At 55.6% G+C, this 24,659-nt stretch overlaps 8 protein-coding genes across 8 annotated transcripts; 3 read left to right on the top strand and 5 right to left on the bottom strand.

The window, feature by feature from the left end:
• The first annotated feature begins 2,895 nt into the window (after positions 1-2,895).
• Positions 2,896-3,946, top strand: IE81DRAFT_189019 (hypothetical protein). The gene has a single exon (XM_025510766.1). The coding sequence runs from the start codon at positions 3,065-3,067 to the stop codon at positions 3,611-3,613; it is 549 nt and encodes a 182-aa protein (XP_025372524.1). The 5' UTR covers positions 2,896-3,064; the 3' UTR covers positions 3,614-3,946.
• IE81DRAFT_320104 (hypothetical protein) lies at positions 3,820-5,113 on the bottom strand. The gene is made up of 3 exons (XM_025512920.1): positions 4,828-5,113; positions 4,330-4,708; positions 3,820-4,214 (listed from the first exon to the last, which is right to left on the bottom strand). Exons 1-3 carry the CDS (start codon positions 5,101-5,103, stop codon positions 4,066-4,068), a joined length of 804 nt encoding a protein of 267 aa, XP_025372523.1. The 5' UTR covers positions 5,104-5,113; the 3' UTR covers positions 3,820-4,065.
• A 772-nt stretch (positions 5,114-5,885) lies between these two features.
• On the bottom strand, positions 5,886-7,703 carry IE81DRAFT_320101 (glutathione peroxidase). Its single transcript, XM_025512919.1, has 5 exons — positions 7,354-7,703; positions 6,997-7,056; positions 6,844-6,911; positions 6,245-6,377; positions 5,886-6,174 (listed from the first exon to the last, which is right to left on the bottom strand). The coding sequence occupies exons 1-5, from the start codon at positions 7,475-7,477 to the stop codon at positions 6,074-6,076; spliced, it is 486 nt and encodes a 161-aa protein (XP_025372522.1). The 5' UTR covers positions 7,478-7,703; the 3' UTR covers positions 5,886-6,073.
• Positions 7,704-8,708: 1,005 nt separating this feature from the next.
• Positions 8,709-11,396, top strand: IE81DRAFT_320098 (putative glycerol kinase). The gene is made up of 10 exons (XM_025512918.1): positions 8,709-8,998; positions 9,111-9,488; positions 9,693-9,808; positions 9,887-10,105; positions 10,179-10,236; positions 10,303-10,607; positions 10,684-10,829; positions 10,891-10,959; positions 11,032-11,119; positions 11,207-11,396. Exons 1-10 carry the CDS (start codon positions 8,968-8,970, stop codon positions 11,324-11,326), a joined length of 1,530 nt encoding a protein of 509 aa, XP_025372521.1. The 5' UTR covers positions 8,709-8,967; the 3' UTR covers positions 11,327-11,396.
• On the bottom strand, positions 11,371-15,436 carry IE81DRAFT_320097 (RNB-domain-containing protein). The gene is made up of 9 exons (XM_025512917.1): positions 14,768-15,436; positions 14,498-14,691; positions 13,668-14,427; positions 13,193-13,598; positions 12,565-13,113; positions 11,827-12,490; positions 11,656-11,756; positions 11,539-11,591; positions 11,371-11,456 (listed from the first exon to the last, which is right to left on the bottom strand). Exons 1-9 carry the CDS (start codon positions 15,122-15,124, stop codon positions 11,412-11,414), a joined length of 3,129 nt encoding a protein of 1,042 aa, XP_025372520.1. The 5' UTR covers positions 15,125-15,436; the 3' UTR covers positions 11,371-11,411.
• A 788-nt stretch (positions 15,437-16,224) lies between these two features.
• On the bottom strand, positions 16,225-17,275 carry IE81DRAFT_344673 (hypothetical protein; the record flags this gene model as incomplete). Its single annotated transcript, XM_025515837.1, has 2 exons — positions 16,225-17,075; positions 17,158-17,275. The coding sequence occupies 2 exons, from the start codon at positions 17,273-17,275 to the stop codon at positions 16,225-16,227; spliced, it is 969 nt and encodes a 322-aa protein (XP_025372519.1).
• A 2,793-nt stretch (positions 17,276-20,068) lies between these two features.
• Positions 20,069-22,052, bottom strand: IE81DRAFT_344672 (hypothetical protein; the record flags this gene model as incomplete). The annotated part of the gene is made up of 2 exons (XM_025515836.1): positions 20,069-21,271; positions 21,435-22,052. The coding sequence occupies 2 exons, from the start codon at positions 22,050-22,052 to the stop codon at positions 20,069-20,071; spliced, it is 1,821 nt and encodes a 606-aa protein (XP_025372518.1).
• Positions 22,053-24,184: 2,132 nt separating this feature from the next.
• IE81DRAFT_188832 (hypothetical protein) lies at positions 24,185-24,595 on the top strand. The gene has a single exon (XM_025510765.1). It carries the CDS (start codon positions 24,228-24,230, stop codon positions 24,525-24,527), a length of 300 nt encoding a protein of 99 aa, XP_025372517.1. The 5' UTR covers positions 24,185-24,227; the 3' UTR covers positions 24,528-24,595.
• The last annotated feature ends 64 nt before the right edge of the window (positions 24,596-24,659 follow it).

Raw genomic sequence — 24,659 nt, 5'->3', positions numbered from 1 at the left:
CACCACCTTGAGGCCTCTGCGCTGCATGCGCAGGAGCAATAACTGCAAGTGCCTGCGCTCGATCGTAAATGGCGGCGCTGCAAATAAGGCAGGCGCGCCCTGGGCAAAGTTGGCTGATGTCTGCAGCCAGCGGCAGCAGGCTATAGCAGCAACGAGCCAAGCCAAGCGAAGGGCGAGTGCGAGTGCGAGCGGCAGGCGGCAGGCGGCAGGCGGCAGGCGGCAGGCAGACAGTCTGCTGCAAAGGCGAGCGGCGCGAATGAACCGTTGCGGCAAGGCAAAGCGCCAGGTTTTTGGGGCAAATGGTCCGCTAGTAGTACGCGCCAGATGCCGATGTGCTTATGAGTGCAGGAAACCGAGACAAGCGGATGCGCAGGGGTGAGGCGCCGCACGTATAGACGCGCGCGCAAGCGATAAGGCAGATCAGCGCGGAAAGCGCGCCAAGATGCGACTTGTTGAAGATCGCGATCGATGCATGCAAAGCTGCTGCAGCTGCTGCTGCGATGCTGGCAGATGCAGCGCAACGAATCGCAATTTGAGCGTGCGCGTGCAGAGTTCCGTGCGCAGCTGCTGCTGTCAACCACGAATGCTGCTATAGCAGGCTGGCCAAAAGCAGCAGCGAGCGGTCAATAATTGTCCTTGCAGCATGCACAAGCTGGTTCGCGCTATGTAGGAACTCCCCAGCAGTCGCGAGTACAGCAGATACGAACTTTTGGGTCAAAACGCGTCAAAAAAACCTCGAATGGGTAGAATCTTGCCTGCCGAGAGGAGGTCGATGGGTGGAGGAAGAGTAAAATGTGATGAGTCGCAGAGATAAGCAGCACTAGTGACTCGTGCCTGCTTGACTATGATCAGATGCTTGCTGAACTGCGATCCTAGTGGCTAAAGATTGATGAAAGGTGAAGGGGTCAGCGTACAAGCCACTCGACTAATGGCGAAATCGATGTCCTAGACGACGCCGCTTCAGCCTAGACGGCAGACGGACTGCACGGAATGAAAGCACGGGAACCCCCTCGCTCACTTAATTGCTCTCAGCGCAGTAAGCAGCAACATATCCACGATTGCTATCCCTGTAGCTCGATGGGCTGGCAATCCAGGACGATGTCGCAGAGGAGTGGTGGCTTTCACTTTATTACAAGCCGACACACGGACATAGCCAAATTAAAGAGCCAACGCCTCATTGCGGCTTCGGAATGGGCCTTTCGCGCGTCTCTTGGTGACTCACCCGAAATGATAGCGGCTCGTTCTTGCTTCTCCGAACGGACCGTGGTCGGGTGATGTTGCGCCAGTGCGACGGCCGAAAGGAATGTCGAACACGGACCCTTCTGATAGGTGAGTGTCGATCGAGGAGGGAGCTCGATCGTACGATGATGAAAAGGGAGTATAATTAGGTATCCATGGAGCGTGAGCGCGAGCAAAGCTGTGGCAGTGAAAGCAAAACCCTCGTCTTGGCTAGAGCGGAGCCGAGGACAAGGTGGGTGGTTGGTGCCGCGTGCGGCTAAAATGGAAGGTGGCAGAGGCCAGATGGGCGGATGATGATGGTGTGGAGAAACGTGAGAAGTCTCAATTGTGAGTGCTTGATCTCACGTACGTGTGAGCGTGATCGTCATCAGTCGTCGCAGCTAGACGATAGGCTCGAACATCTAGATCCAGACAAGAGCAGAGTGAGCTCATCAGTGTTCGTCTTCTAAGCTGTCACTCGTGAGTCTGTCTCGAGACAGCAGCCTGGGAACGGTGGGTACGTGAGCCGGTACCGCTGCTTCAGGCTCGCGCAACACCTCGCATTGCATGAAGGCACAAGCCACCGCGGCACAAGTGACACTTGACGCTCGCTCACTCGTGATTCTGATGAGTCTATCTGTTGTTGTACAGCAGCTCGTCGATCCTGAGCCTGATTCAGATCGCGACTCGAGCTTTGAGCTTACGTGGTGTCGATGCCGCGCTGCGCTGCGCTACACAGAGCTCACCAGCAGCAGCATGTACGGTACTCAGTCCACGCTCTCACCTGCATGGCAATAAGCACAAGAGCCGCCAAGAGCCGCCGGTGATGTGAACACACAGCAGCTGAAGGTGGGCGATGCATGCAGGGCTCTATAGCGTACGTACAGTGGCGAGACCATCATGCAGCTACGCGGGCAGCTGCATGACATTCAGGTTCCTGCTGGAACATCGCCCTCTCGCCTGCTGCTGCTGTCCTCAACCTCAACCGTCTCGCGGCGTCACGAATTGTGCCCAACGCGTGTGGCATCCCAGCAGAGCTGCTGATAGTGAGTCTCCTTCTGCGCCAAATTTCGCATTCGTGATTTGCCCGCGCCCATGGCTCGCGGCGGGCAAGTTGTGCGCGCCAATCCCCTCATCTTAGGAACGAAATTCGCATCCCAACAGTTCGGCGCGGTCCACATGAGCAGGTATAGAACTCTTGACTCGCGCAGCTAGTGCTTCCTCGCTCTTGCCCATCCCGCCTTGCTCTTCATTTGGAGCGTCGGATTGCGTGCGTCATCATCAGTGTGAGTCATCTCACCATCGTGTGTCAGCACATGTAGCGATGTGCGGAGCACCACCCCTATCAAGGGTCCGATTGTGGGGCTTGCGCGAATCGAGCTCATCGCGGGAAAGGGTAATAAGTGACCAGGCAGTCACAGTGAGTGGACCCTGCGGTAAGCGCGCATGCGGAAAAGAGGCAGAGGCAGAAAAAAATAAAAGCGCGAAGCCGCTGAGTCGTCCTTGCATGGCGGAGACACACGTGTGCTGTACCGCTACTAGCCATCCCTAGACAAGTCAATCCTGCTGCATGATGGGGATGCAGTCAGAGATGCACGGCATCGAACGGGTAACCCAGCAAAGCAAGCAGCCATACGCAGGCGAACGGAAGATATGCCCGAAGAAGCTGGCTGGAGAAGCTGCAGCATTCCATTTCTGATTGCAGCATCAGGCCAAGCATGCATGCAGAGGTCTGGGGATCGCAGCTGCACCCATGCATCAGGCGCCGAACGGCGGACGGGTGGCCCCAGCTTCCTTGGCTGCAGCGGCATCACCAGCAGAGATATGAGCACAGCTAGAGTTTGTCATGAAACCAGGCTGTGACAGAGTCATTCATCGCCAAGCAGGCGCTTTGAGCAGAAAGGCAAGTCGTCGTCGTCGTCGTCGTCGTCCTTGTTTCCAAGTCCTGCAAAGCAAAAGGGGACGTGCGGGCGAGGATGCTGGCTTAGGAGCGGTGCGTCAAGGAGCGCCGATGCGCCAGGCCCGTCACGACCAATGCCCCTTGCGCTCAGCCGCGTTCGAGACCCACATCACTCAATCAGTCAGTCAACGAAACTACACATATGCTGTCGCCGCTCAAAACATATTCTCACGAATTAAAGCTCGCTTTTCGCCTCTGTGTGCCCTATTCCGAAGCGCGAGCTCTGCTGAATTCACGCTCAAAATCTCATCTTCGTGGGGCTCCTTGCTGCATGACAAAGCCAGGAGTCAAAATAAAACTTCGACCCAAAAGTTGGACCGTCTGATGCTACAGAGGGCCGGCCTGATGACCGATCGGGCCAGCAGATCATACACTCGGCCAACTGGACGATCATTGTGCGATTGTGAGCTGTTGCACACATCTGTGATATGGTAGCACTTTCAGGTCTAGATCCGGTGGACAAACACCCCAACTTGAGCTTCGTGGAGCTTTGTTTCAGCGGCTGTTCAGATTCCGCTGTGAGCTGCCTACGAAATTGGTTTGCTGGTGCAAAGGGAGCGCTCACCTTCAGGCACGCCGACCAACACCACGATTTTACAGACAGGCGAGCGAGATGTCCCCAGAGTGCAGGCCAAGCAGAGCAAAGGCACATTTGAATTCGCTTTGAAGGTCTGTCGTGCGTGCTCATCGACTGTGTTACTACTGCTGCCTCACGCGCGCAAGATGGACCTTGATCTCTGCTTGAGCATTCAATCATCCGCCTCGGCCGCAGATACACGTGTAATTCAAGACCAGAGCCTGAATCACCAAGCTCCTCGACGAGCTGCAACACCGCCCTGAAGAGTGCTGAAGCGCGACCTGGGCACAGCGACCTGCATCCAGCACCATCACACCAGGTCGTGGAACTCTTCCGGATAAGGAGTTGGGCTACGGGCAATTTTGGACGGCCCGTCAGCACGTTTCGCCTTATCAAGACTGAATCTGACCCTTTTTCCCTCTCGAGACGAGCCGGAAGGTTTCAGAGCGGACTTCAGACCTGTGAATGAAGTGAGCAGAGGAGATCGTCAGTCGCCACTCTCTCGGCTCGTCCACGCAGCTAGGCTAGAAATCGCCACTGAGCAGCTCAGCTGGCGACGATGGGCAACACCTACCTTTGGAGCCCGTCTCCGTCCCGCCTCCCTTTGAACCAGGGTACAAGATTTGGTCCTGCTTCGTCTTTGAGAGAGCGAACCACGGCACACTGCCCAGCGGCTGATCCACTGCGGTGGTGTCACCAGTGTGAGCATGGTGCGCAGCACTGCTCGAGCTACTGCCCAAGATCTTTTGTTGTCTGGAGGGAGAGAGATTCTGCCGTGCTGCGCCGCGCAGGGGCATGTCCACTTGCGCCATGTCTATCACATGACGCCGGGGCGGCGAGAGAGGACCAGTGTCGCGACCGTATCCAATCCCGGTGTGATGTTGCGGCACGCTGTGCTGTCCTGCGGACTCAGCGGCTTCGATCCCATGGCACCCTTGTCCTACGCACGCGAGCTGTATATGCACGGGAATCGGTAAGAATGTGTTTCGTCGCCTGATATGATAATAATAGCACATTTGTAGCAATGGTACACTCATGACTCGAATGGTCTCCGCCCGGCGTCGTCACGCACCTTCTTCAGGAAACCCGAGCCAAAGCCTCTCGACACGAGCTGGCGTAAGGCCTGACCAGCATCAGCAACGTGACGAGCATTGAGGCGTGGATCAGCAGGCACTAGCGGACGTGGCTCGGCATTCCTCAGGTGCCTAGTCGGCGAGAGGATAGTTCCTGGAGGCAGACGATTGTCGCCAAGGTAGTTGGGATGCGTGTAGTGTGGACTCTGCCTTTCCATCTGGTTGAACATGTTTGTACCAACGATGCTTTGAGATTGCGGCTGGGTCGAACGCATCGGAGTCGCCACTGGGGATGTTGGTGAAGATTTACAGAAGCCAAAGCAACTAAACTGAGCAGCACGGCATGCGAGGAAAAGAGAGCATAGGCGCATCATGTATCAGCATTCGGACAACGATCGGCACACTACAACAGCGCACCGCAAGAGCGTACCTTTTTCAGAAGACCACCAAGTCCACGCCGGAAGGATTTGGGCTAAATGAGAGGAATAGGGCCTTCAGACATTCGTCGCCGAGCTCCCAGCTTTTCTGGCTCGCGCACTCACCCTATCGGGTATCGAACGAGGAAGCAGCAAGGCATCCCTTGCGGTACTATCCAGAAGGCTGGGCTCCGCTGCTACGCAAACCGCTGCCAGAGGCAATAGGAAAAGAAAGCGAATTTGGCCGACAGACAACATGACGACGTGGAAGGGGCTGGACCGAGCCGCAGAGTATTAGCTGGAAAAATCCGAATCGCACTGAATCCCAGATAGCAAGATGAGAAGGGAGATGCGTGGCAGGGAAGCTGCAATGCGCACCGCACTGTATCGATTCGCTCGCACACAAACGAGCTCGACGGGGAAGGCCAGCTTCGAGAGAAAGTTAGGGATCAGTGTCGCAAGGGGTGAAGCGGAAAATTTTTGTGAGCTTGCTCTTAAGCTTTCGGTGACGCTATCAAAGTGTGGCGAGAGCGGATTCCTATGTGCTTTGCCACAGGGCTTGCCACCGAGCTGAACGCACTGTGGATACCCGTGAGTATTGCGAAATAAACTGCCCAAAACCATTCACGAAGACAATCTGCGGGTCCGTAGCACAGCCACCGGTAGCGACGATGCCATTGGCGGTAGCAAAAATTATCAATTGGCACATCAGCAGGAGCAGGAAATACGAGCGCTCCGAGCGGCAAAAGTGTGGCGATATCGTGGCGAACAAGTCCGAGCCGAAGACATGGGCGTTGAGATTGGCGTGGGCCGGCCGCCGATTCTCAAATTAAGCAGCCAGCAGCTTCTCAATTTCAGGCGCGATGCTGCTTGGCTTGGCAGTGGGAGAGTACCGCTCGACGACCTTGCCCTCCTTGTTGACCAGGAACTCTGCACCGATGCAGTGCGGGCTTTGTCAATGTCCAGCGCAGCGCAGCGGCAACACCGTACTTTGACTCACTGGTGAAGTTCCACTTGATGCCCTGGGTGCCAAGGAGGCCAGACTTCTCGCTCTTGAGATACTTGAAAACCTCGTTGGTGTTGGCGCCGTTCACATCTGACTTGGCCATGATGTCAAAGGAGACGCCGTAGTTCTGAAAGGTGGATCAGGCATGTAGAAAGATCGGGACTTCAGCATTGGGCAGTGCAGAAAGTTAGGAAGTAGCAATGCTTCACGGAGCATGCCGCGCAGAGAGAGAGATTCCCGGCAATCCGCGACCCCGCCACTCAGCACGCTCGCGCGCCACACCTTGGCTTCGAAACAGCGACTCGGCACCTGCGTCACAGTGATGCTCGGCACTTTCGCTCGCCACAAGCGCGCCCGTTGCATCGCGTCGGCGCGCTCTGCGTCGTGTCGATCGGAAACTCGCTCTCTCCAATGTCTGAGGCTAGACCCGAAGTGCTCCGGTGTCGATGCTCGAGCTGGGCATCTCAGCTCTCCACATCTGTGCGCTTGTACCGGCGCGCACCGCCTTTCTCCTGGCTTCCTTACCACTACGTACGCAGCATCTCCATCTCTGGCTTATCCTTGCCTGTTCGACGTCTCATAGCAACGCTCACCTTAACACAGAATGCGCCAATACCCTCGTCATCGGCTGGATCTTGATTCGCGAATTGATTGCAAGGGACTGAAGGGCAGCGGGGCAAATTGAGATCGTGAGCGTCAGGCTGTTTGGCGCTGCCAGGCTTCGTTGCTTCTTCATAAGCACTCACAGCCGATGATGCGCAAACCCTGGTCCTTGTACTTCTTGTTCAAGTCTTCGAGTTCCTCGACTGCCGATTTCATGTGCAAGAGTGTCAGCCACGTGGCGTTCGTAATCGCGACAGATGTCGGGACCTGCACCGGTCCTCGCCAGAGAGCACTCAGATGATAAAGCAGCGTGGTTTGTCAGGTGTCTGAGCATCCTGGACGCCGCTTGACCTCCAACGTGCCGACAGCTCCGCGGATTGATGGCTACATGCGATCCGCGATCGCCACCTCTTGTCGTCCGCACGCCTCTATCCCGCTTTTCCGGCCTGGCTCCGACACTCGACCGACGAGGGCTGCTGAAAGAAAGTCTGCCAACTCACACTGAGGTGTGAAGCCGCACTTGCTAGCGGTGTTCACAATCAGGACGACCTTGCCCTTCAGCTCGTTGAAGTCGAGAGCGTCGCCCTTGGGCCTCTCTGCTTTGAGATCGTAAAAGCTGACCATGATGTCGGCGGACTATCGGTTTCTGTCGAGATGATGTTCGCAGTGCCACTTGTGCAGCAGATCAAGAAACAAGATTCAGTGCGGGTGATGGCGGTCTGGAAGCAAGCGGGGCAGTTTGCTGTCAGATCTAACGGCAATGACGACGTTGGTGGGCTGAGAAAGAGATGAGCATGCAGTCTGTGAGTCAAAGAGTCAATTTCGTGTGATCCTCATTTCAATCGTGAATCGTGAATCAAATTTAATGAGAATCGAGCAGCAGCAGAGTTAGCGTGCAAAAATACCGCGTGAACCAGAATCGGCTGATAATGTGACCGTTGGTAGCCGGAAGCCGCACTGCATCTCCGCCAGGCCGCCTTGCTCTCTGCATGCTGCATTCAACAAGAGTCTATATAGATGCATATAGGTGGATGCGCGCACGGACAGCGTATCAGCAGCGCGATGAAAGCTTGACATATACTGTATACAGTCGTGAGTCAGAGTTTATAATAGCCATGCGGCATCCTCAGCACCATGCAGTGCGTAAATGTAAATGTTGCTTTGATTACGTTCGAGTACGGCAGACGCACAGCAAATTGCGATTACATGTACAGCAGGGTGCTTGCTCCCCGACGCTCTCACGCACGCGCCCCAGCATCAGCGCTGCTTAAAACATCCAGCAGAAATCACGAATTTAGAAGGCACCGCGTGATCGGTTCTGTTCGAGGCCCATGCAGCCGGCGGCTCAACCTGTGCATTCAAGACTACTCTACTCATCAGACTGGTACAGCACTGAAACTGCATGTGTACGTGTATAGGTGTCATGCCTGAACGATACCGAGGCATCTGCTGGCTACAACACTCGTCACTTGCTGAGCTGGTGCCTGCTGCTGATGGTCCCCACCTGCGCGCAGGCCGCCACCAACGCAGCGTTCGCATACTCTTCTGTGACTAGCTGTGACTCGTGACTGTTGTGGTAGTCGAGTACCTACAGCAGTCGTGAGTCACCATGCAGCACGCGCGAGTCGCGGATGAGTAGTCAGAGTGATCTTTGAGTCACGTGCTGTACCTGTAGATTCACGACTCACGTGATTGTCGTGGTCCGGGCTGGGGTTCTGCTGGGCTCCTCTGCATCGCGCTTGCATGCGGAGGGCTCATGCTCATGAGTACGGAGTACTGCCTGCTCATGTGTGGAGTCAAGATGCAGCATCTCGGCTGCACGCTGCCGCGTGCCCCGTGCTCTTCTGACGGCCCTCGATACGCTGCAAGCCGGCCTTCTTCCCGCGACTTGGCAAGCCATGCATGTCATCTTGAATGCAGCAGTCTCTTGGCTCGAGCCGCTCCACGTTTCGATTCGGCTTTCTCTTGCGCAGTCTCATTGACATCCTCAACCTCTCTCGACGTCCAGGCTTGCCAGAAGAGCGTCCCTCAGTCGCCCTTCGAAACGCGCACCCCTTTGGCTGAAATTGCACATCCGGTCTTGCCATCCACCCATACGCGACATAGCAGAGAAGATGCCGGACCTTGTCGCCTCGATCGACGCCGGTGAGTAGTGTGAAGCCATCACGTGCACAGGTCCCGATGGGAAAAGCTTTCCAAAGGGCATATGTGGTCCTAATAGGGGCTCCTACTCATCGATCTGCGTTTGTCTGCGCAGGGACCACCTCGGTCCGCTTCATGATCTTCAACGAATTCGCGGAAGTACAAGCTTCTCACGGCTTGGAGTTCACGCAGTATTTTGATCACCCGGGATGGCAAGATCAGGATGCGCACGAGATCGTGGACAAGGTTCTGGAGTGCGTAGATCAGGCCATCAAGAAGCTCGAGCAGAAGGGCGGCAAGGCAAGCGACATCAAGGTTGTCGGCATCACCAACCAGAGAGAGACTACTGTTGTGTGGAGCAAGACTACTGGGAAAGCATTGACCCGAGCAATCGCATGGCCTGACACCAGGACAACCCACACTGTCAGACAACTTGCGGAAAAGAGCGACAAAGGCACAGATGCAGTAAAGCTCGAGACTGGTCTCCCACTGTGTGAGTGAATGCAGTCTTCTTGATGTTCAATCGACTTAGGGGCAGACAAGTAGGGCCCCGAAGCCTGGAAAGGGGATCTGCATCGCAAGAGCCCTCAAGGACCTCTGAGGCTCAGATCAGGAAGATATGCTGGGCTTTGCAGAAGCCGCTCGCTTGATCACTGGGTACTCACATTGTACTGATGCCCTCTTGCGCGTACTGCAGCTACCTACTTCGCAGCTCTCAAGCTTAGATGGATGCTCGACAACATTCCAGAGGTCAAGAAGGCGCATGATGAAGGAGACATGCTCTTCGGCACAGTGGACTGCTGGCTGCTGTATGTGAGTCGATTCCAAGCAGCTCGTGGGCGGTTCTTGCAATATGCTGATGCAATGCGAGGTCGGCCCTCCTTTCATCAGAATCTGACTGGTGGAGAGGTGCATCTAACAGATGCTTCGAACGCCTCTCGCACGATGTTCATGGATTTGCGCAAACAGACTTGGGACCCTAAGCTCTGTGACTTCTTTGGCATCAAGATGGAGATTTTGCCAGAGATTAAAAGCTCTTCTGAAGTTTACGGAAAGATAAAAGGTGGAGCTCTGGATGGTGTGGAGATTGCTGGTATTGTAGGAGATCAGGTGAGCGTCGTGGCGTGACCTCTTCCGCGGATCGCCGTCAGCCTGCCTCTGACCTTCCCAATCACTCTGGAAGATGGCTGCTCTGATCGGGCAAAAGGCGTTATCGCCAGGAGAAGCGAAGAATACATACGGTGAGCAGTGCACGCCAGGGCCATTGTCTGCATGACGATTAATTCCACTTTGCTTGCGCACGCAAGGTACCGGGGCCTTCCTCCTATACAACACTGGCACGAAAGTAGTCGACTCGAAGAACGGGCTGCTCTCGACCATTGCATACAAAGCTGGACCCAATGCAGAGCCTGTATACGCTCTGGAGGGATCGATCGCGGTGTGCGGCAGCGGCATCAAGTGGTTGCGCGATCAATTGGGCTTGATCAAGGAAGCGTCAGAAGTGGGCGACCTGGCTTCACAGGTTGAGGACTCGGGAGGTATCTACTTCGTCACAGCCTTTTCGGGCTTGCTGTGCCCTTACTGGGACGACTGCGCTAGCGGAATGATCATTGTGAGTCGCTTCTGCTCACTCACCACAGCGAAGGAGTTGGTCTATTGACTCGTGGTAACGACGCACTTTTCGCAAGGGTATGACGGGATACACCGACAAGCGTCACTTTGCCAGGGCCACGATTGAGGCGGCTTGCTACCAGACGCAAGCTGTGCTCGCAGCTTGCGAACGGGACTCGGGTGTTCCTCTCGCCAGTCTGCAGGTCGACGGAGGCATGACAAAGTGAGTAGTGCATTAGCGACAAGATTGCTACTTCTTCATCCTGACACCTGCTTCGACACAGCTCCGACGTTGCTATGCAGATTCAGGCAGACATTCTGGGCCTGACTGTCGAGCGACCAGAGATGAGAGAGTAAGTTCCTATGCGAATATCTCAGCCCGGCCCGCAGCGATCCCGCTCAATAGTCGTTCCCCGATGACCTAGAACAACGGCGCTAGGCTCGGCGCTTCTGGCTGGAGCGGCCAAAGGCTTGTTTGGTTGGGATATCAGCAAACCGGAGACCTTGTCCAAAGTAAGCTGTCTGCGCTCTCGTGTTAACACTGGCCAGCTCGGCTTGGTGCTGACTCGTCCAATGACCATTCCTTCCTTCGCTGCTCAGGTCAATGCGAAAGGAAAGCAGGCGTTCAAGCCCACAATCTCAGAGGAAAAAAGAAAGGAACTGCTGCACGGCTGGGAGAGAGCAGTGGAACGAAGTCGAGGATGGCTTGAGAACCCTTGAGGGCTGAGCCAGATCGCCGAGATTGACTGATGGCTAGAATACATTGCTCATTGTAAAGACATAACAGGCAAAAGTCTCGCCTGCATCACAACAAAGCCATCTTGACTCTGCTTCGCTGTGTATTCTTGTCCTGTGGCGGGCAGAGCGCATCAGGAGCTCAGACATCAGCTTACTGCCCGTGGACATTTATGCCAGCCTCAGGCGAGACGCACCTTTTCAGTTCCAATTTCGACGCGCACCCGGTCAAAGATGCCCAGGGTGAGATCTGCGAGGCGTGTAAGGAAGATGTGAGAAAAGGGCGCAAGCAGACTGGAGAGAAGAGTACTCACCCCGCTTGAGCCCCGAAACGGTGGCGGGAACGCGGACGGTGTACTGCTCTCCATCGAAGTCACAATCCTTGTCGAACGTGATGAGACCTTCGAGGCCGTACCTTATGACAGCAGACAACATTTTGGTCAGCCTAACGCTTCTAGGTCGATGCCGAAATCCACGCTACGCACGCGCTGACGAAGACAGCAATGCCATTCCGGAAGGTGCGGATGACGAACGCATCCTCGTGGAGCTTGATTTCGCCCGTTCCGAAGCTCTTGGCAGACCCTCCAGCTTCCTGATTTTTGCGAGCGATGCTCAAGCCCACCCAGTATTCGACGCTAGCTCGACCCGCTTGTTGAGCTCCGCGATGTCTCTTGTTGACGTTGTTCAGCACTTTCTCCACATGACCCTTGTTCTGCAAGTTGGCAGGCAGCGACTCGTACGCGATAGCAGCAGCCAATTGTCGATGTGTCAAGACATCCGCGTATCGCCTGATGGGAGAGGTGAAGTGCGTGTAGATCTGGGAAGCCAGACCGTAGTGTCCAAAGGTGTCCCTGGGCACGCTGCCACTGCAGAAGTACTCTGCAGACAGCATGCATCGAGTTGCCATGATGCGCAGCAGGGTATTGAAAGCGGGCTCTTTTGCGTCGACGCACTTGTCGAGCGAAGCGGCGAGTGCTCCAGAAGAGCTGACATCGAGCGTCATGGCTCTTCGCTTCTTGAGGATGTCCTGCAAGACGCTGAAATTCGTCGCTGGAGGCGGCAAATGCCTTCTGAGCACGGCAGTCTGAGGAAAAGCTTCGTAGCACTTGGCAGCAACAGAAACATTCGCAAGCAGCATGAATTCTTCGACTGCATGCGCCCAGACATCAAGGGGACCAGGTCAGGAAGCATTTTTAGGGCTATCTTGCACACGCGCCACTCACCTAGACTATTCGTCTCTCGCATCTCTTTCTGCTCCACGTCGATGGGAGCAGTGGACTCTGCGCTGTCCAGATGAATTCTGACCTCTGGACTGGCTAGATTGAGAGCACCAGCCTGCATGCGTTTGCCTTTCAGCTTTATAGCGAGATCGTTGAGCAGCCTGATGCTCTGCGTGATAGCATCCTTCTTTCTGTGGTCGTCTTTGCGCAATTGAGCCTCCTCGTAGGTGAAAGCCTCCTTGCTGGCGATGACGCTTTTGTGGAATCTGACACTGACGATGTCTGCAGTCTTGGGATCCATTTCCCAGATCGCCGAGAAAGCTAGACGCTCCACATGTGGCCGCAAGCTGCACAAATTTGTGCCGAGGAGGTGTGGCAGCATATCTATCCTCTTGTCAACCAAGTAAACAGTAGTGCCTCGAGATGCAGCTTCGGAGTCCATCGGCGTTTCGGACCGCACGAAGTAACTGACGTCTGCGATGTGGACGCCCGCTTCGACGTTGCCGTTCGGCAGGATCTTGGCATGCAGCGCGTCATCGATATCTTGACAGCCTGAGCATACGACACATGCGACGAGGACGCTTGTTAATGCTGATTGGCGGGTAAAGGGTCAAGGGCCATGATGACTCACCAGGTGGATCTATGGAACAGATCTGCTCGGCTCTCAGGTCGACACGGTCTCTCCAAGCCGGGCCTGCCTGCTCTTTTGGAGAGACCTTCCAGCTATCTCCTTCGCTTGGCAAGCAATCGAGGACCGCAGTGGAGAATGGTCGATAAGGCACATCGTGCTCGAGCAGTAGCGATTCTTGTTCCGCCTCGTTGCTCTCCGTGCGGCCCAATGCTCTAACAAAGTGTCCGTCCGGATATCGTGAGCTTATGCGCCAATCGTCAAGGGCCACGAGCACTTTTTGGTCGATCAAAGACGAGACTTGTCGAGTTCGAATGCGTATGCGCGGGATACGCGACGAGACTGGCAGAGCCAGTAGGCTTGTGGCTCCTGTGGACGAAAACGCGGAAGGTGGCAACGTGCGAGCATCCTATGATCGAGCACGCCAAATCAATTCAGCTTTTGGGATACGAGCGAGTATGGACTCATAGAAACTCACCAGCGTGCAGACGTAGCTACGCCAATTACGTCTGATGACACCCACCACCTTGCCGGTGGGCTGAGGTTTCCCACCTGAGCTACGAGCTCTGCGTTCTTGCCGTGCTAATGCCTGCCTCTCCTCCTTGTCCTCTTGCTCCTCTTCTCTGAGCGGCTCTTCGCGGGCTTCGTCGTCTTCCTCGTCCGATCCAGCGTCGTCATTGCCTCCGCTTCCACCCTTGACCTCATCCGTCTCCGTCAGCCATTGCGATTCGGGAAGGAGGCGCACGGCAACAATGTCCCCGTCGATTGCGCGATTCATTGCTTCTCTGCCTCTAATCAAGATGGCTTGACCAAGCGCATCGCTCCGCACGCTGCCCTCCAGTACGTTGTACTGGCTCGCGTTGAAATGGCCCTGGTGCAACGTGCCAGCATTCAAGCCCGCGTTGGCTTCCGCCTGTTCAAGGTGCGGTTCGTACAGGTCCCTTGCTGCACCTTCAGAGCCAGAACCTTGAGCGGCAACAGCCACCGATCTCGCACTCAGCAGATCCATCAGCTCATCCGAGCGCGGCAATCCTTTGACGTAGTCTCGCACATTCAGACTGATGAGACCCGCTGCGCGCGCCTTCGTCATGTTATCGCGATCATCAGTGAGCAGCACAGCTTCCAGTGATGCCTTGCGCTGCTCAAGATGCGACCGATAGTACTCGGCCACGGATCTGATAGCCCGGTCTGCATGATCGTTGGGCGTCTCTCCGGGCTGTCGGACGGTAGCAGTGGCGCTTTGAAGGGGACGAACAAATTTAGCCCCAGCAAAGACGAAATCGCATTACCTGCCCACGCCGCGCTCACCTCGCAGCTTCGTTCCAAAATCTGACCCAGCTCGACTCGGGAGCGTCGAGAAGAGCTGAGAGTCGGTTGTACAGAGGCAGGCTGCGATGTCTGACCTCTTCAAGGACTGTCTGAGGCACCACGATGCTCGAGAAAGTGAGCACGGCAGGGGTCTTTCCGGGAAGGTTGCCCAGCATCGACTCTAGCAAGTCCATCTAGAAGCAGGCCCGGCAGACAGGATGCTCAGTGAACCGCAGGCTGGCACCTGCAACATTTCACAGCAACACTCACCTGTCCAAGCGCGACGTTTGAGTCGATGATGCAAACGAAGGCCTGCGTGCCGTTCGCGATGCTACCATTCCGCGTGCCAGTGGCGGGAATCTTCTCGGCAGCAAGTCGCAGCTTGATAGCGTTCTTGCATGATGAGACAGGACAACCAGCTACTCCGCAAGCTATGTCTTCCCGTAGATATCTTTCCCTGACAACTCGGACGACGTTGCCTCTCAGTGTGCGTCGCCTGTGTGAAGTGCGCGAGAGATCGGTGGAGGCAGAGGTCGACGCCAAGGGCCGTTTCTGAATCGTGATCGCCGACATGTTGCAACCAGACCTTCCGAGGGGAATTCGGCTCGAGAATTCTGGTGCGAGCATGTTGAAATGCGTGTCAGCAGCGAGCATCGCATTGGGCAACAGTCACATCGACGAGCGACGCCTTCAAACCCTCTCTCTCTCTCTCGGATGCATCAGTGGAAAGATGAAAAGCTTTTGGTTTTGATTAACACTCATCATCGTTGGACAAAGCCAAGCTGAGTAGTCTAGGACATGAAAGGCATCCTTTGCATCTTCTCGATAGGGTACAGGTCCAGCAATAGCGCGGCCAAAGCGACTCACTCAAAATGTGGCTCGAAAGCGTGTCCTGGCAGGAGCAGCCTTGAGTCAGAGCTGAGCCTCGAGCGATGTGCACTTCTGAAAGGATCGGCTCAGGGCAGAAGCAAGCGCGAAAGCGGCGGGAATCTTGATGCGTGTGGTGAGCGCGATAACAGGGTCGTTGCGCCAGATCGCCAGGAGGCTGGAGGATGCATGGGTGACGGTGGAAGGAGCGTCACCTGTGAGAGTGTGTGAGGCGTGGATCTGAATCTCAATCACGAATGCCGATTCATCAAGCTCGGCTTTAGCTCATCCTCAACTTCGACGCGCGAGAAGAAATTGTTTAAACTGGCAACTGCACGCGCACGCAGCAGCAGCCGCTCCTGCATCGGCTCTTCAAGCAACACGCGAGCGGGCGCCGCTCGCACTTTGCTATAACAACTGCTAATCACGAGCAAGGCGAAGTCATGGATGTGTGAAGCAGGACCATCTTGTCCCCTTTCTGCGCAACACCTGTCAAGCGTCTATGTGTGCCATCGCGAATGAGCCTTGCCATTGATTGGATTTGATAATCGTGCAATCATATGAGGACGAGCAGGAAGATGGATGGCAGCGCTTTAGATCAGACCACAGCCGAAGGCGGCCGAAGACTTTGATTGAATGTGCTCAGGTCTTCGTGAATCGTGAGTACAGGATGCTCATTCACAGGAGCCCTTACTGTAGACTTGACTAGTATATCGATGTCAACAAAAGAATTCGAGACACCTTATTAAATACGTTGCAGCGCACGTGGAATAGTAATAATACAATGCGAAGTCACTGGACGGCGTCGCGATCGGCTTAGGAGCAAAGTCTCCCATCTCAACGTCCCTCGAAGCACCTCTTCAGGCGCAGTCGTCTTCTAAGCTTCGACGAGATATCTCCGGTGAGGTTGGTAGAGATTTAGATGCCGACATTTTCTTTTGGTTCTTCGATGTTACATCGACACCAGAGCCTCGCGGCTTGGTCGTGGAGGTCGAAGAGGGCAAAGCCGCGTGGGTGCTGCTCCTTCTCGAGCTGGACACAGACTGCCTAGCGCGTTGGGAGTGGGCGTTGGAGCTGTGACTTTCCCTCTCGCGTCCTTGACCGCTCGAAGGCGGTCTCGAGCTGGCAGCTATCAGACCTGCAGGCCATCCCCTCATAGGTGGCGGTGCTATTGCAGCGCCTGTAGTAGAGGCTGACCTCCTGTGACTCTTGCTTTTGGATGACTGACTGGTCATGCTGTTCCGGCTCAGCGAAGCTTGACGAGAGTTGCGTCGCGCTCCATCAGCGTCCAGCCTAGCAGCTGGCTGGGGCACGGTCGGCAGCGTCGGTGAAGGGAACACATCCTGATCGCGAGAGACAGCGGTGTCTTCCGTGACGGCGTCCGTGGCATCGCGAGATAGGTAGCCACCTCCCGATGCATATGACAGCGTAGGCAAGCGAGGCATGGTGCTATCCTCGACCATCAGCGGCCTCCGACCATCGCTGCTGACAAAAGTGTCCGCATTGGTCTGCCAGCCACTATCACCGATGACCGAAGCATTGGACTCGACATCCTCTGCCAGCTCGCTCCGCGTCTTTGTGCTAGAGCTGCGCTGCGCCAGCGCTCTTCCTCGTCGTTTTGGTTTGCTCCGATGGCCACAGCAAGTCTTTCGTATTTGAGTCCGACACGCCAGTGTGAGCGCTGCGCTGACTATCAGGACTATGGCCAATGCTGCGTATGATCGCAAGAGAGCGCTGCTGGTAAGTAAAGGTTGACCAAGGCTAGCATGAGTGCAGCGGCCTCGAGCACCCACCAATGGCAACGATAGCACCGACAGGAAGGCCCTCACACCTGCGGACACCTTGTTGGTCCCACCAGCACCGACGATTGAGCGTGCGTTTGTGGAGCAACGTGGCCGTGTTTAGAGTCATGCTTGCGGTATCCGTCGAAATGTGTGTTGCAAGATCGGTTGGCAGTGTGCTGGACGTGAAGCGGACGTGAACAAGCGGTCGCGGTTCGGCTACGTGTGGGATGTGTTGATTTCGTGCCTTGACGCGAGGAGCCTGTATTGGTGGCTGGTGGTCACCTCGACGCATACATTCTGTCCTCTGCAAATGTCTTGTGTGAGCGGCGTCTCAAGTTCATGTGTTCTTGCGAGGAGAGCCAAGTTTGAGTGCACGGGCTATGGAGCAAGCAGATGAGAGGGTATATGTAGCCGGTCAAGTCGTATGCTATGCCTTGGTTGGTCGAGCTCCAGAGGTCATCGAGGTGCTGATTGTGCGTAAGCTGCTGAGGTGGATGTCTGTGAAGTTGCACGACGAGAGCTATCCGTGCATGATCAGGTCACTACCATCCCGCTTGGCGCGTTTGGCACCTGTTTGTCAAGTCCAAGCACACGCCCTTGCACTCTCGAGCTGAATGAGCAGGGCGGCTCTTTCTGCGCTAGGGCTAGGCGAGAAGAGGTCAAGGGCTGCTAAGCATGAAGACCTGGGCGCGATCATGAGCACGAGTAGCTAGCCAAGACTTTTGTTCGTCCTCTCCGGATGCTGAAACCATTTCGAGGGTACCACTCGGGGAATTGCCAGAGCAGACGCCCTTCACCTCTCCTTCCAAACGGCTTCCATGGCCACAGCATTACCACCACCGCAAAGGTGGTCAGCCTCCCTTTGAATCGTCTAGCAGGATGAGATCAGCAGCACGAAGGCAAGACAGACATGCACGAACCCTTTTGCTGGCTTGGCAGTGACCCACGCTTCGGGCTGGAGCTGCGCTGAAGGATCGAGACCGATGCCGAGCGCGCGCTTACCGCTAGCTTGCAATGGGACGCTTGGTCTTGGCTGCTGCTGCTGCTGCTGCTGCTGCTGCTGCTGACAGTCCTTCCAAGGCAGTCAAGAGTGCCAAAGCAGAGTTTGCATGACTTGCTCCCCCTCCCAATCTGACGAGCAGCAGGGGCGAAAGCGGAAAGGCCAAGCCAGCCCTTCACACCAGCCCAAGGCCAATCAACGTTCGGTCTCAAATTCATTTTCAAAAGGCTCATTAAGAGAGGTGGAGAGGTACATGGCGGTTGAAAAGGCTTGGCCTGCAGGCGAGCTGCAGAGGACCTTGGCTGCTCGCGTTCCTTGCCGCTCTCTCGCTGCTCTTGCGCTCCCGCGCCGTGGCGTGCCAAGACTTGACTGTCGGCCCTGCTGTGCTGTCGTCCTTGCTGTCTCTCTACTATACTCTCGCGGCCCCTCAGCCTGGCGCTTTGAAGGGCATTCTCACCCTGCAAATGGCGTTCAATTCGCTTCCCGGGTCGAGATTTGAATGTCGTCGAGGGGACCGGAGATCGATCGATCGATCGCTTGGGACACATCGAACATGGCGAGCAGCCTGTCAGTCGTGAGCGAAGTCTGGCAAAGAAGAATGAATGTTCGAGTCTCTCGAGTTCTTTGTTTTGCTTGACTGCGGATGCTAATCAGCGGTATGGCAGGCACACGCTTTGGGCTTGTGAGTCATAATCAGACACATCGTTCAATCGTCACCAAGGAGAAGCCACAGCATTCAGCGAGCCGCATGAGAACACTCACAATTGACGCTTCGGGTGTGAGATTGCACGTGCAAGTCAAGGAAAAGCATACGTATCTGGAAATAGCACGGCAGAGAAGGTAGCGATTGAAGCGGGAAGCCTCGGTGGCTTTGCTGATGCTGAGGGCTTGCATCTTGCTGCAAGGGACGCAAAGTCCGCTCGTGATAGTGCCATCCTTGAGGCTCGATTGACTCGCGACGCAAGTGTACGAGCAGGCGCTGATCTGAGTACGGGTCGCTTATCTCGCTCATGACGGGTAGATTGCTCCCCTCGACGTGCTTTAGGGTCGCCCTCAGCCACCAGCGAGCAGACCTCGAGGCACGATGGAGGCGGGCGCACGACCCAAAGGTCTTCCTATTTGTGCCCTGACCGCGCTCACTGTGCTCATCTAGGTCCACGAGTCTTGCAGACGCACTTTAAATTCGTGAAACGATCACAACCGCGAATGTCATTGGTCACGTTTGAGACGACTCTCAGATGAGCACGGACCTCCTCGGCAAGTGTGTCGTCCGAGGCTAGCAATCCTGAATGCAATCGGCTCCCACCACAGGGGCACTCACGACCGGCATCACATGCCAACAATCACACGCGCACTCCCGTGTCGGTGCGCGAACATACTTGAGTATGCATTGCTACTGCAGGTCGATGAGACAAAAAGTATGAGCGAGGATGGGAGTCGGACGGCACTAAGAAAGATTCGAAGTGGATCGAGTGGTCCGACATGTGTGGCAAGCGAATCTTGAGAGGATGAGAGAAGTGTGGGGCGCAGATCAGCCCGAGAAGGACAGATCGGGGCGGCAAAGCCGACGAAGAGAGTGTGAGAGGCCGCATGGCCCAATGAAGATGGGACAGATGGAATGACTTGTTAAAACTTGAAGATTGGGTCAGCCGCTCGCGCATGCAATGGGCGACAGTCGTTTTGAAAGATGACAGGTATATGCACTGAAGAGCAACATGCGGCCGAAGCCGCGCGGAGTGCAAGGCACGGTCCGTCGAGATTGTTAATATTGTCCGTGGTGTTGGTGACTTGATGAGCGTTGACAGGTAAAGCAACGGCACAGCAGCATGCGCAGGGATTTGTGCGCCCGTTCGAGGCGGGTGAAGACGGCACAGCGCGCGTCGTTGGCGTCCAGCTACTTGACTAAGAATGTTTTTGCGACTAGTCGGAAGCAGTGACTTTGGGTGTCCGCCGGTCTCCCACACTCTGCACTTCGCGACCCTCGGCCTTGAGCTCGTCGCGCAACAATGCACCGACCCCGTTGCCACTCTCGCCAGGACTCTCTCCAGGACTAGTGCTTTCGCCACCAGACGGTCCGGCAATGCTACCGGTGTTGAATTCTGGCTTGCGCAATGCTGCACGGAAAGCGTCGGCCATTCGCGAAGCTTCGTCAGTGGTGAAGGGACTCTGCTCCTCCGCTGCGCTGCGCTGAGAAGCACCACTAGCTGCCAAGCCACCTGCAAGAGCTCCGGCTCCCACGCCACCAGCCTCGCGCATTGAGTCGTTGCCAGAGTGACCAGCGTCGGTGCTTCCTATCACAGACGAACGCGCGTTGCTACCATCCATCATAGGTGCATCGCTTCCCGCGTGGCTGCCTCCTTGTCGTCTCCTTCTAGCTGCTGCCATCAAGAAGTAGGCTCCGACAAGGACGGCAAGGAGCGCGAGGAAGCCAAAGACGACGATGAGAGCAATGGCGTAGCGAGGCAAGCCGCCTTCACCTTCTCCGGGTGGCAAGACAGGCACGCCGTTTGCACGACCCGTGGCGGTCGCTGTGATGATTTGGCCATTGTCAAGCGTGGTAGTCGCGGTGCCTTGTAGAGTTTGCGTGCCAGTCTCGCCCATAGAGTTGAGTGACGACACCAATTGAGAGGTCAAGCTGGCCGCGAATGATGAAGATGCAGCAGCGGCCGAAGACGACGCAGCGGAGGCAGCGCTTCCTGTCAATGTAGCGACAGATGATGCAGCAGCGGAAGCAGAAGCTGCCGCAGAGGCGGACGAGAGGGAGGCTGCAGCAGATGAGGCGGAGGCAGCTGACGATGCAGAGGCCCGTTCAGCTGAGATGGCGGTCGGCAGTGCTGTCTGCACCGCAGAGAATGTAGCAAGTCGAGTAGTGCTGCCTGTCAAGCCTTCACCTGCATATGTAACGACAAAGTAGAATGGCCAGGCGATGTTGGTACCGTTGAAGTTGTCAGCGGGCACTCTGCCTTGCCACCAAGCATCGTTTGGTTGGAAGGACAGGCGTCCCTGCGCATTCTCGACGCGCGTCCAGCTGGTAGCAACTTGGTCAGAGTCTTCGTGGAAAAGATAGATGTCGACGAAACCGCCATTGTTGGTAAACTCAGGATAGTTGCTGTTCCAGATCAACTGAGAGGAGCAAAGTGTGAAAAGTGTAGTGAACATCCCCGTCAGCCCTTGTTCAGCTTGCATGCCTCGAGCCGCCCACGTCTCTTCTTGGTCCCATTGACGTAGCTGGCCATCTAGACCTTATCCGCCGTTTGTATCCAAAGCCTCAAGTCCAGATACTCACTCTACTCCATTGGCCCTGATTGACTCGCAGGCCCGGCGTGGGATAGCAGCTCAGCTGGTCATTACCGACGAAGCAACGCTCCTCCGCCGCTGTTTGTCGTCGCTGGTGAGGGTCCTCATCATCGGCCGTCGATCTGGCATCTAGCAGATCATCGTCGCCCGCAATCAGCGCTTCTACAGATCTGGCTTGAGCTGCAGCCGCTCTCGCTCTCGGCCGCAAGGGACTCTCTTTGTCCGGCTGTGAAGCCAGACTTCTAGCAAGCACCTGTTGCAGCAGATCAGCATCTTCAGAGCCTTGCGTCCTGGCCAGCCTTCGCAATGATCCGCGATCTTGATCTAATGCTCTCCTGACCTTCTCCGCTGCCTCGCTACCACCGTAAAATGGACCCAAGATGATCTCGCGTCTCTCCTCCTCACTTTGCGCTGCTCCATCCTCGACCGCTGCTTGCAGCTTGTCGGCCGCAATCCGAAGAGGCTGATTTCTCGCACCAACATGAGCTCCATCCTCGTCCTCCTTCAGAGATTCACTCAACTTTCTCCGTGCGACTGGGCTGGGTGTAGGTGCAGGTTGAGGAGCTCTTCCTTGGAGGTATGAAGGCCCAGGCTGCGCGCCTGCCATGACGATCAAGAGTCGGGGAGCGATCCCGATGCAAGGGCGCGATGCAGTCCCTGACCGAGTGAATGCCTGGAGAGAGATAAGGGGAAGGAGCGTGCGCTCGATGATCAAGCGGCTAAGGACGAAGAAGGTGAGTGATATGGACGAGCAGAGCAGTGTGATGAACGCGGGCTCGTTAACTTGCTCGCAAGGAGATCGCCGAATTGATTTTGGCCATGCGGAAGGGAGAGGGGAGGATGAATGGATGGCCGATAGAGTCAGAGCAGCGCGCGCGCGATGTAAGCCTTCACGCTCAGATTGCGGGAGACAAAATCACAAATCTACATCCCACAGGCTCTCTCCAACAAACGAGCAAGCTCGTGCACCCCTACGCAGATGAGCCATGCAAGCAGCGCGTGCATCAACGCATGCTGCATGGACGAGCATGCATATCAGCGCGGCGCCCCTGTAATAGCAACGGCCTCAACGGCGGCTGGCCCGGCCTCCCGGCTGCCTTGCTTGACTGACACTGCTGCAGTGGCTTAGCTGCTGCATGCTGCATGGACGCACGCAGCACGAATTCAATTCAAAGTCGTAGCACGCCACCTCGATTGAACCAAAATCGAAATCTTCAGTTCAAATTAACGTCCCGAGTGTATCTTTATGCCGCTTTCTGCATGTAAAAACGTGCATCATATGCGTCAGTCGACGGACCCGCGCGTAAGTGATGCTGCCCAGGATCGAGGTGGCCGATCTGAAGCAATGCGCCAATCTGACCTCGGGCCACTTCAGCAGTCTGAGATATTCACGCGATTGAGCACGCGCAGATGTAAGAAGAGGAATTTGAACCAAGAATGTACACAATGCGCGGAGATTTTTCTAATAGCTCCGCCGAGGAGATTCTTGTGGACCCTCTGTAGACCTGGGCAATTTCGACCTTTGACTTTGAATGTGGGCAGGTATGTACAAAGTCGAAGGCCTAATATTAAATCGAACGCGAGCAAGCCAACTTGAATAACGACGGACAATAAATTGAATCTACCAAAATAAATAAGTTGGATCAAACGGGTTCCCGACTACGCAAAGTACACCTATATAGTCTGTAGACGAGATGGGTCCTTTTACCTTTCAAAAGGAGTCAGGCAAGGGGAGTCACTTGGTCCGCACCAGAGAGCCTCGAGTCACAAGTCAGAGTCCGTGGAGTGGTGTTCATACGGGGACAGAGCTGACTCGGTATCATCTAGACGGACTTGAATATATATATGCGTATGAGACCAGACCTGCCCATTGAACTCTCGACTCTTGACTGCCATTCGACTGACCAACCCGTCTGTCTGAGCAGCCGACTGCCACGCGAGCGCAGCCTCTCTCACCAGGATCTTGCACGAGCGGAGCCGAAAGAACGCTGGACGAAGATCAGCTATGACCGAAGGCGCGCATATGGCAGAATACGCAAGCAAGAGTCAGCAGTAATCGTGTAGTGGTGGTACGAGCGAGTCAAAGATTCGATACACGTTGATTTCATCTTTTGAGAACCCTCGCTTCTGGTCAGTCTTGAGTTTAACGCATGTACGTACGCTGTCGAGCTTTTGGCCAGCATCCAACGCACTTCTCATTCATTTTGCCTCGCAGATGTGTATCAAGATGTAGAGTCAACAGCTTCTGCTGAAGAACCAACTCATTGGTCGACGGGACACCGCGATCTGCCTGGAGGACGGGGCAAAGGCCGCTTGCATGTCAATTGCCAAATAGCCCAGACAGGCGACGCCAGCTGGCTGAAAGTAGCAGACTGGCTGGTTCAGATGACGAACACTCGGGATTGCACGTTATCCATATATGATGTTGACGGATGGTGAATATGGTGAAGGCCTTTGCGTCTGGGTGAAGGTACAGACACGAGTGTGAGTCGGTGTTTGCTGGACCCTGAGCTGCTGCATGTGATGGATATGATGCGTCGCCGATGCTGCATGCTCGCACGGCGTACGCACGCACCAAGCAAGCACATCACCTGCATGCAGCATGCATGCATGCACTCGCCTGCGCGTTGTAGATCTGCTGCGTCATTCACGATTCTGATATTCACATTCACGAGTCACAGTTTCGTGCTAGCGCGCATGCGAGAGGCGCTCGCGGTCAATCATCCATTCACATTCAAAATTCAGTCAAAGTAGGATCCCATCCCGAGAGCGGCACGCATGCATGCATGCTTGCAGTCACGACGAGTCTGAGGTTCCACGGAAAGATATGACGCACTCTGCGCTCCGCAGACGCGACGACGCCATGCATGCAAGATGGTTGTTGTTGTTGTTGCTGCTTGCTTGCTTGCTTGTGCCTGCTTTTGGATCCGTCAAGAACGTGAATGCACCCGGCGGAAGGGCAACGTGCTCGGCTGTTTGCTGCCCATTCGAACGTCGACGTTCGTGCTTTTCAATCAAGCGCAACGCCGAGCCGCTGGAGCGGCGATTGTCCGTACGCGAGCTACCGTCCTTGGGATCCTGAGGTAACGAGATTTGGATCGAAAGACATCGGAATGCCGAGTCTGGCTTGAGAAGGACTTCACACCTGATGGGCTTGTTGGAACCGTGTAGGACCGAATGCTCGACAATCCGACCTTCATACGCTGCGACCTCC

This window comes from Ceraceosorus guamensis (assembly GCF_003144195.1).
Source record: "Ceraceosorus guamensis strain MCA 4658 unplaced genomic scaffold IE81scaffold_5, whole genome shotgun sequence".
NCBI lineage: Eukaryota > Fungi > Basidiomycota > Exobasidiomycetes > Ceraceosorales > Ceraceosoraceae > Ceraceosorus > Ceraceosorus guamensis.
Note: the sequence above shows the minus strand (reverse complement) of the source record. Positions and strands in the feature narration are given on the sequence as shown.

What these genes read in the sequence shown, in the direction of transcription:
- IE81DRAFT_320098 (XM_025512918.1), top strand. Translation starts at nt 8,968, where the DNA reads ATGCCGGACCTTGTCGCCTCGATCGACGCCG. An exon ending in GAGCGACCAGAGATGAGAGA is followed by an intron (nt 10,960 to 11,031) that starts GTAAGTTCCTAT and finishes CCGATGACCTAG; the next exon opens with AACAACGGCGCTAGGCTCGG. An exon ending in AACCGGAGACCTTGTCCAAA is followed by an intron (nt 11,120 to 11,206) that starts GTAAGCTGTCTG and finishes TTCGCTGCTCAG; the next exon opens with GTCAATGCGAAAGGAAAGCA.
- IE81DRAFT_320101 (XM_025512919.1), bottom strand. Translation starts at nt 7,477, where the DNA reads ATGGTCAGCTTTTACGATCTCAAAGCAGAGAGGCCCAAGGGCGACGCT. An exon ending in GTGCGGCTTCACACCTCAGT is followed by an intron (nt 7,057 to 7,353) that starts GTGAGTTGGCAG and finishes TGAAATCGGCAG; the next exon opens with TCGAGGAACTCGAAGACTTG. An exon ending in CATCAAGTGGAACTTCACCA is followed by an intron (nt 6,175 to 6,244) that starts GTGAGTCAAAGT and finishes GCATCGGTGCAG; the next exon opens with AGTTCCTGGTCAACAAGGAG.
- IE81DRAFT_188832 (XM_025510765.1), top strand. Translation starts at nt 24,228, where the DNA reads ATGCATGCTTGCAGTCACGACGAGTCTGAGGTTCCACGGAAAGATATG.
- IE81DRAFT_320104 (XM_025512920.1), bottom strand. Translation starts at nt 5,103, where the DNA reads ATGCGTTCGACCCAGCCGCAATCTCAAAGCATCGTTGGTACAAACATG. An exon ending in GCTCGGGTTTCCTGAAGAAG is followed by an intron (nt 4,709 to 4,827) that starts GTGCGTGACGAC and finishes GTGCATATACAG; the next exon opens with CTCGCGTGCGTAGGACAAGG. An exon ending in GACGGAGACGGGCTCCAAAG is followed by an intron (nt 4,215 to 4,329) that starts GTAGGTGTTGCC and finishes CTTCATTCACAG; the next exon opens with GTCTGAAGTCCGCTCTGAAA.
- IE81DRAFT_189019 (XM_025510766.1), top strand. Translation starts at nt 3,065, where the DNA reads ATGAAACCAGGCTGTGACAGAGTCATTCATCGCCAAGCAGGCGCTTTG.
- IE81DRAFT_320097 (XM_025512917.1), bottom strand. Translation starts at nt 15,124, where the DNA reads ATGCTCGCACCAGAATTCTCGAGCCGAATTCCCCTCGGAAGGTCTGGT. An exon ending in CAAACGTCGCGCTTGGACAG is followed by an intron (nt 14,692 to 14,767) that starts GTGAGTGTTGCT and finishes GCCTGCTTCTAG; the next exon opens with ATGGACTTGCTAGAGTCGAT. An exon ending in TCGAAATTGGAACTGAAAAG is followed by an intron (nt 11,457 to 11,538) that starts GTGCGTCTCGCC and finishes TGCCCGCCACAG; the next exon opens with GACAAGAATACACAGCGAAG.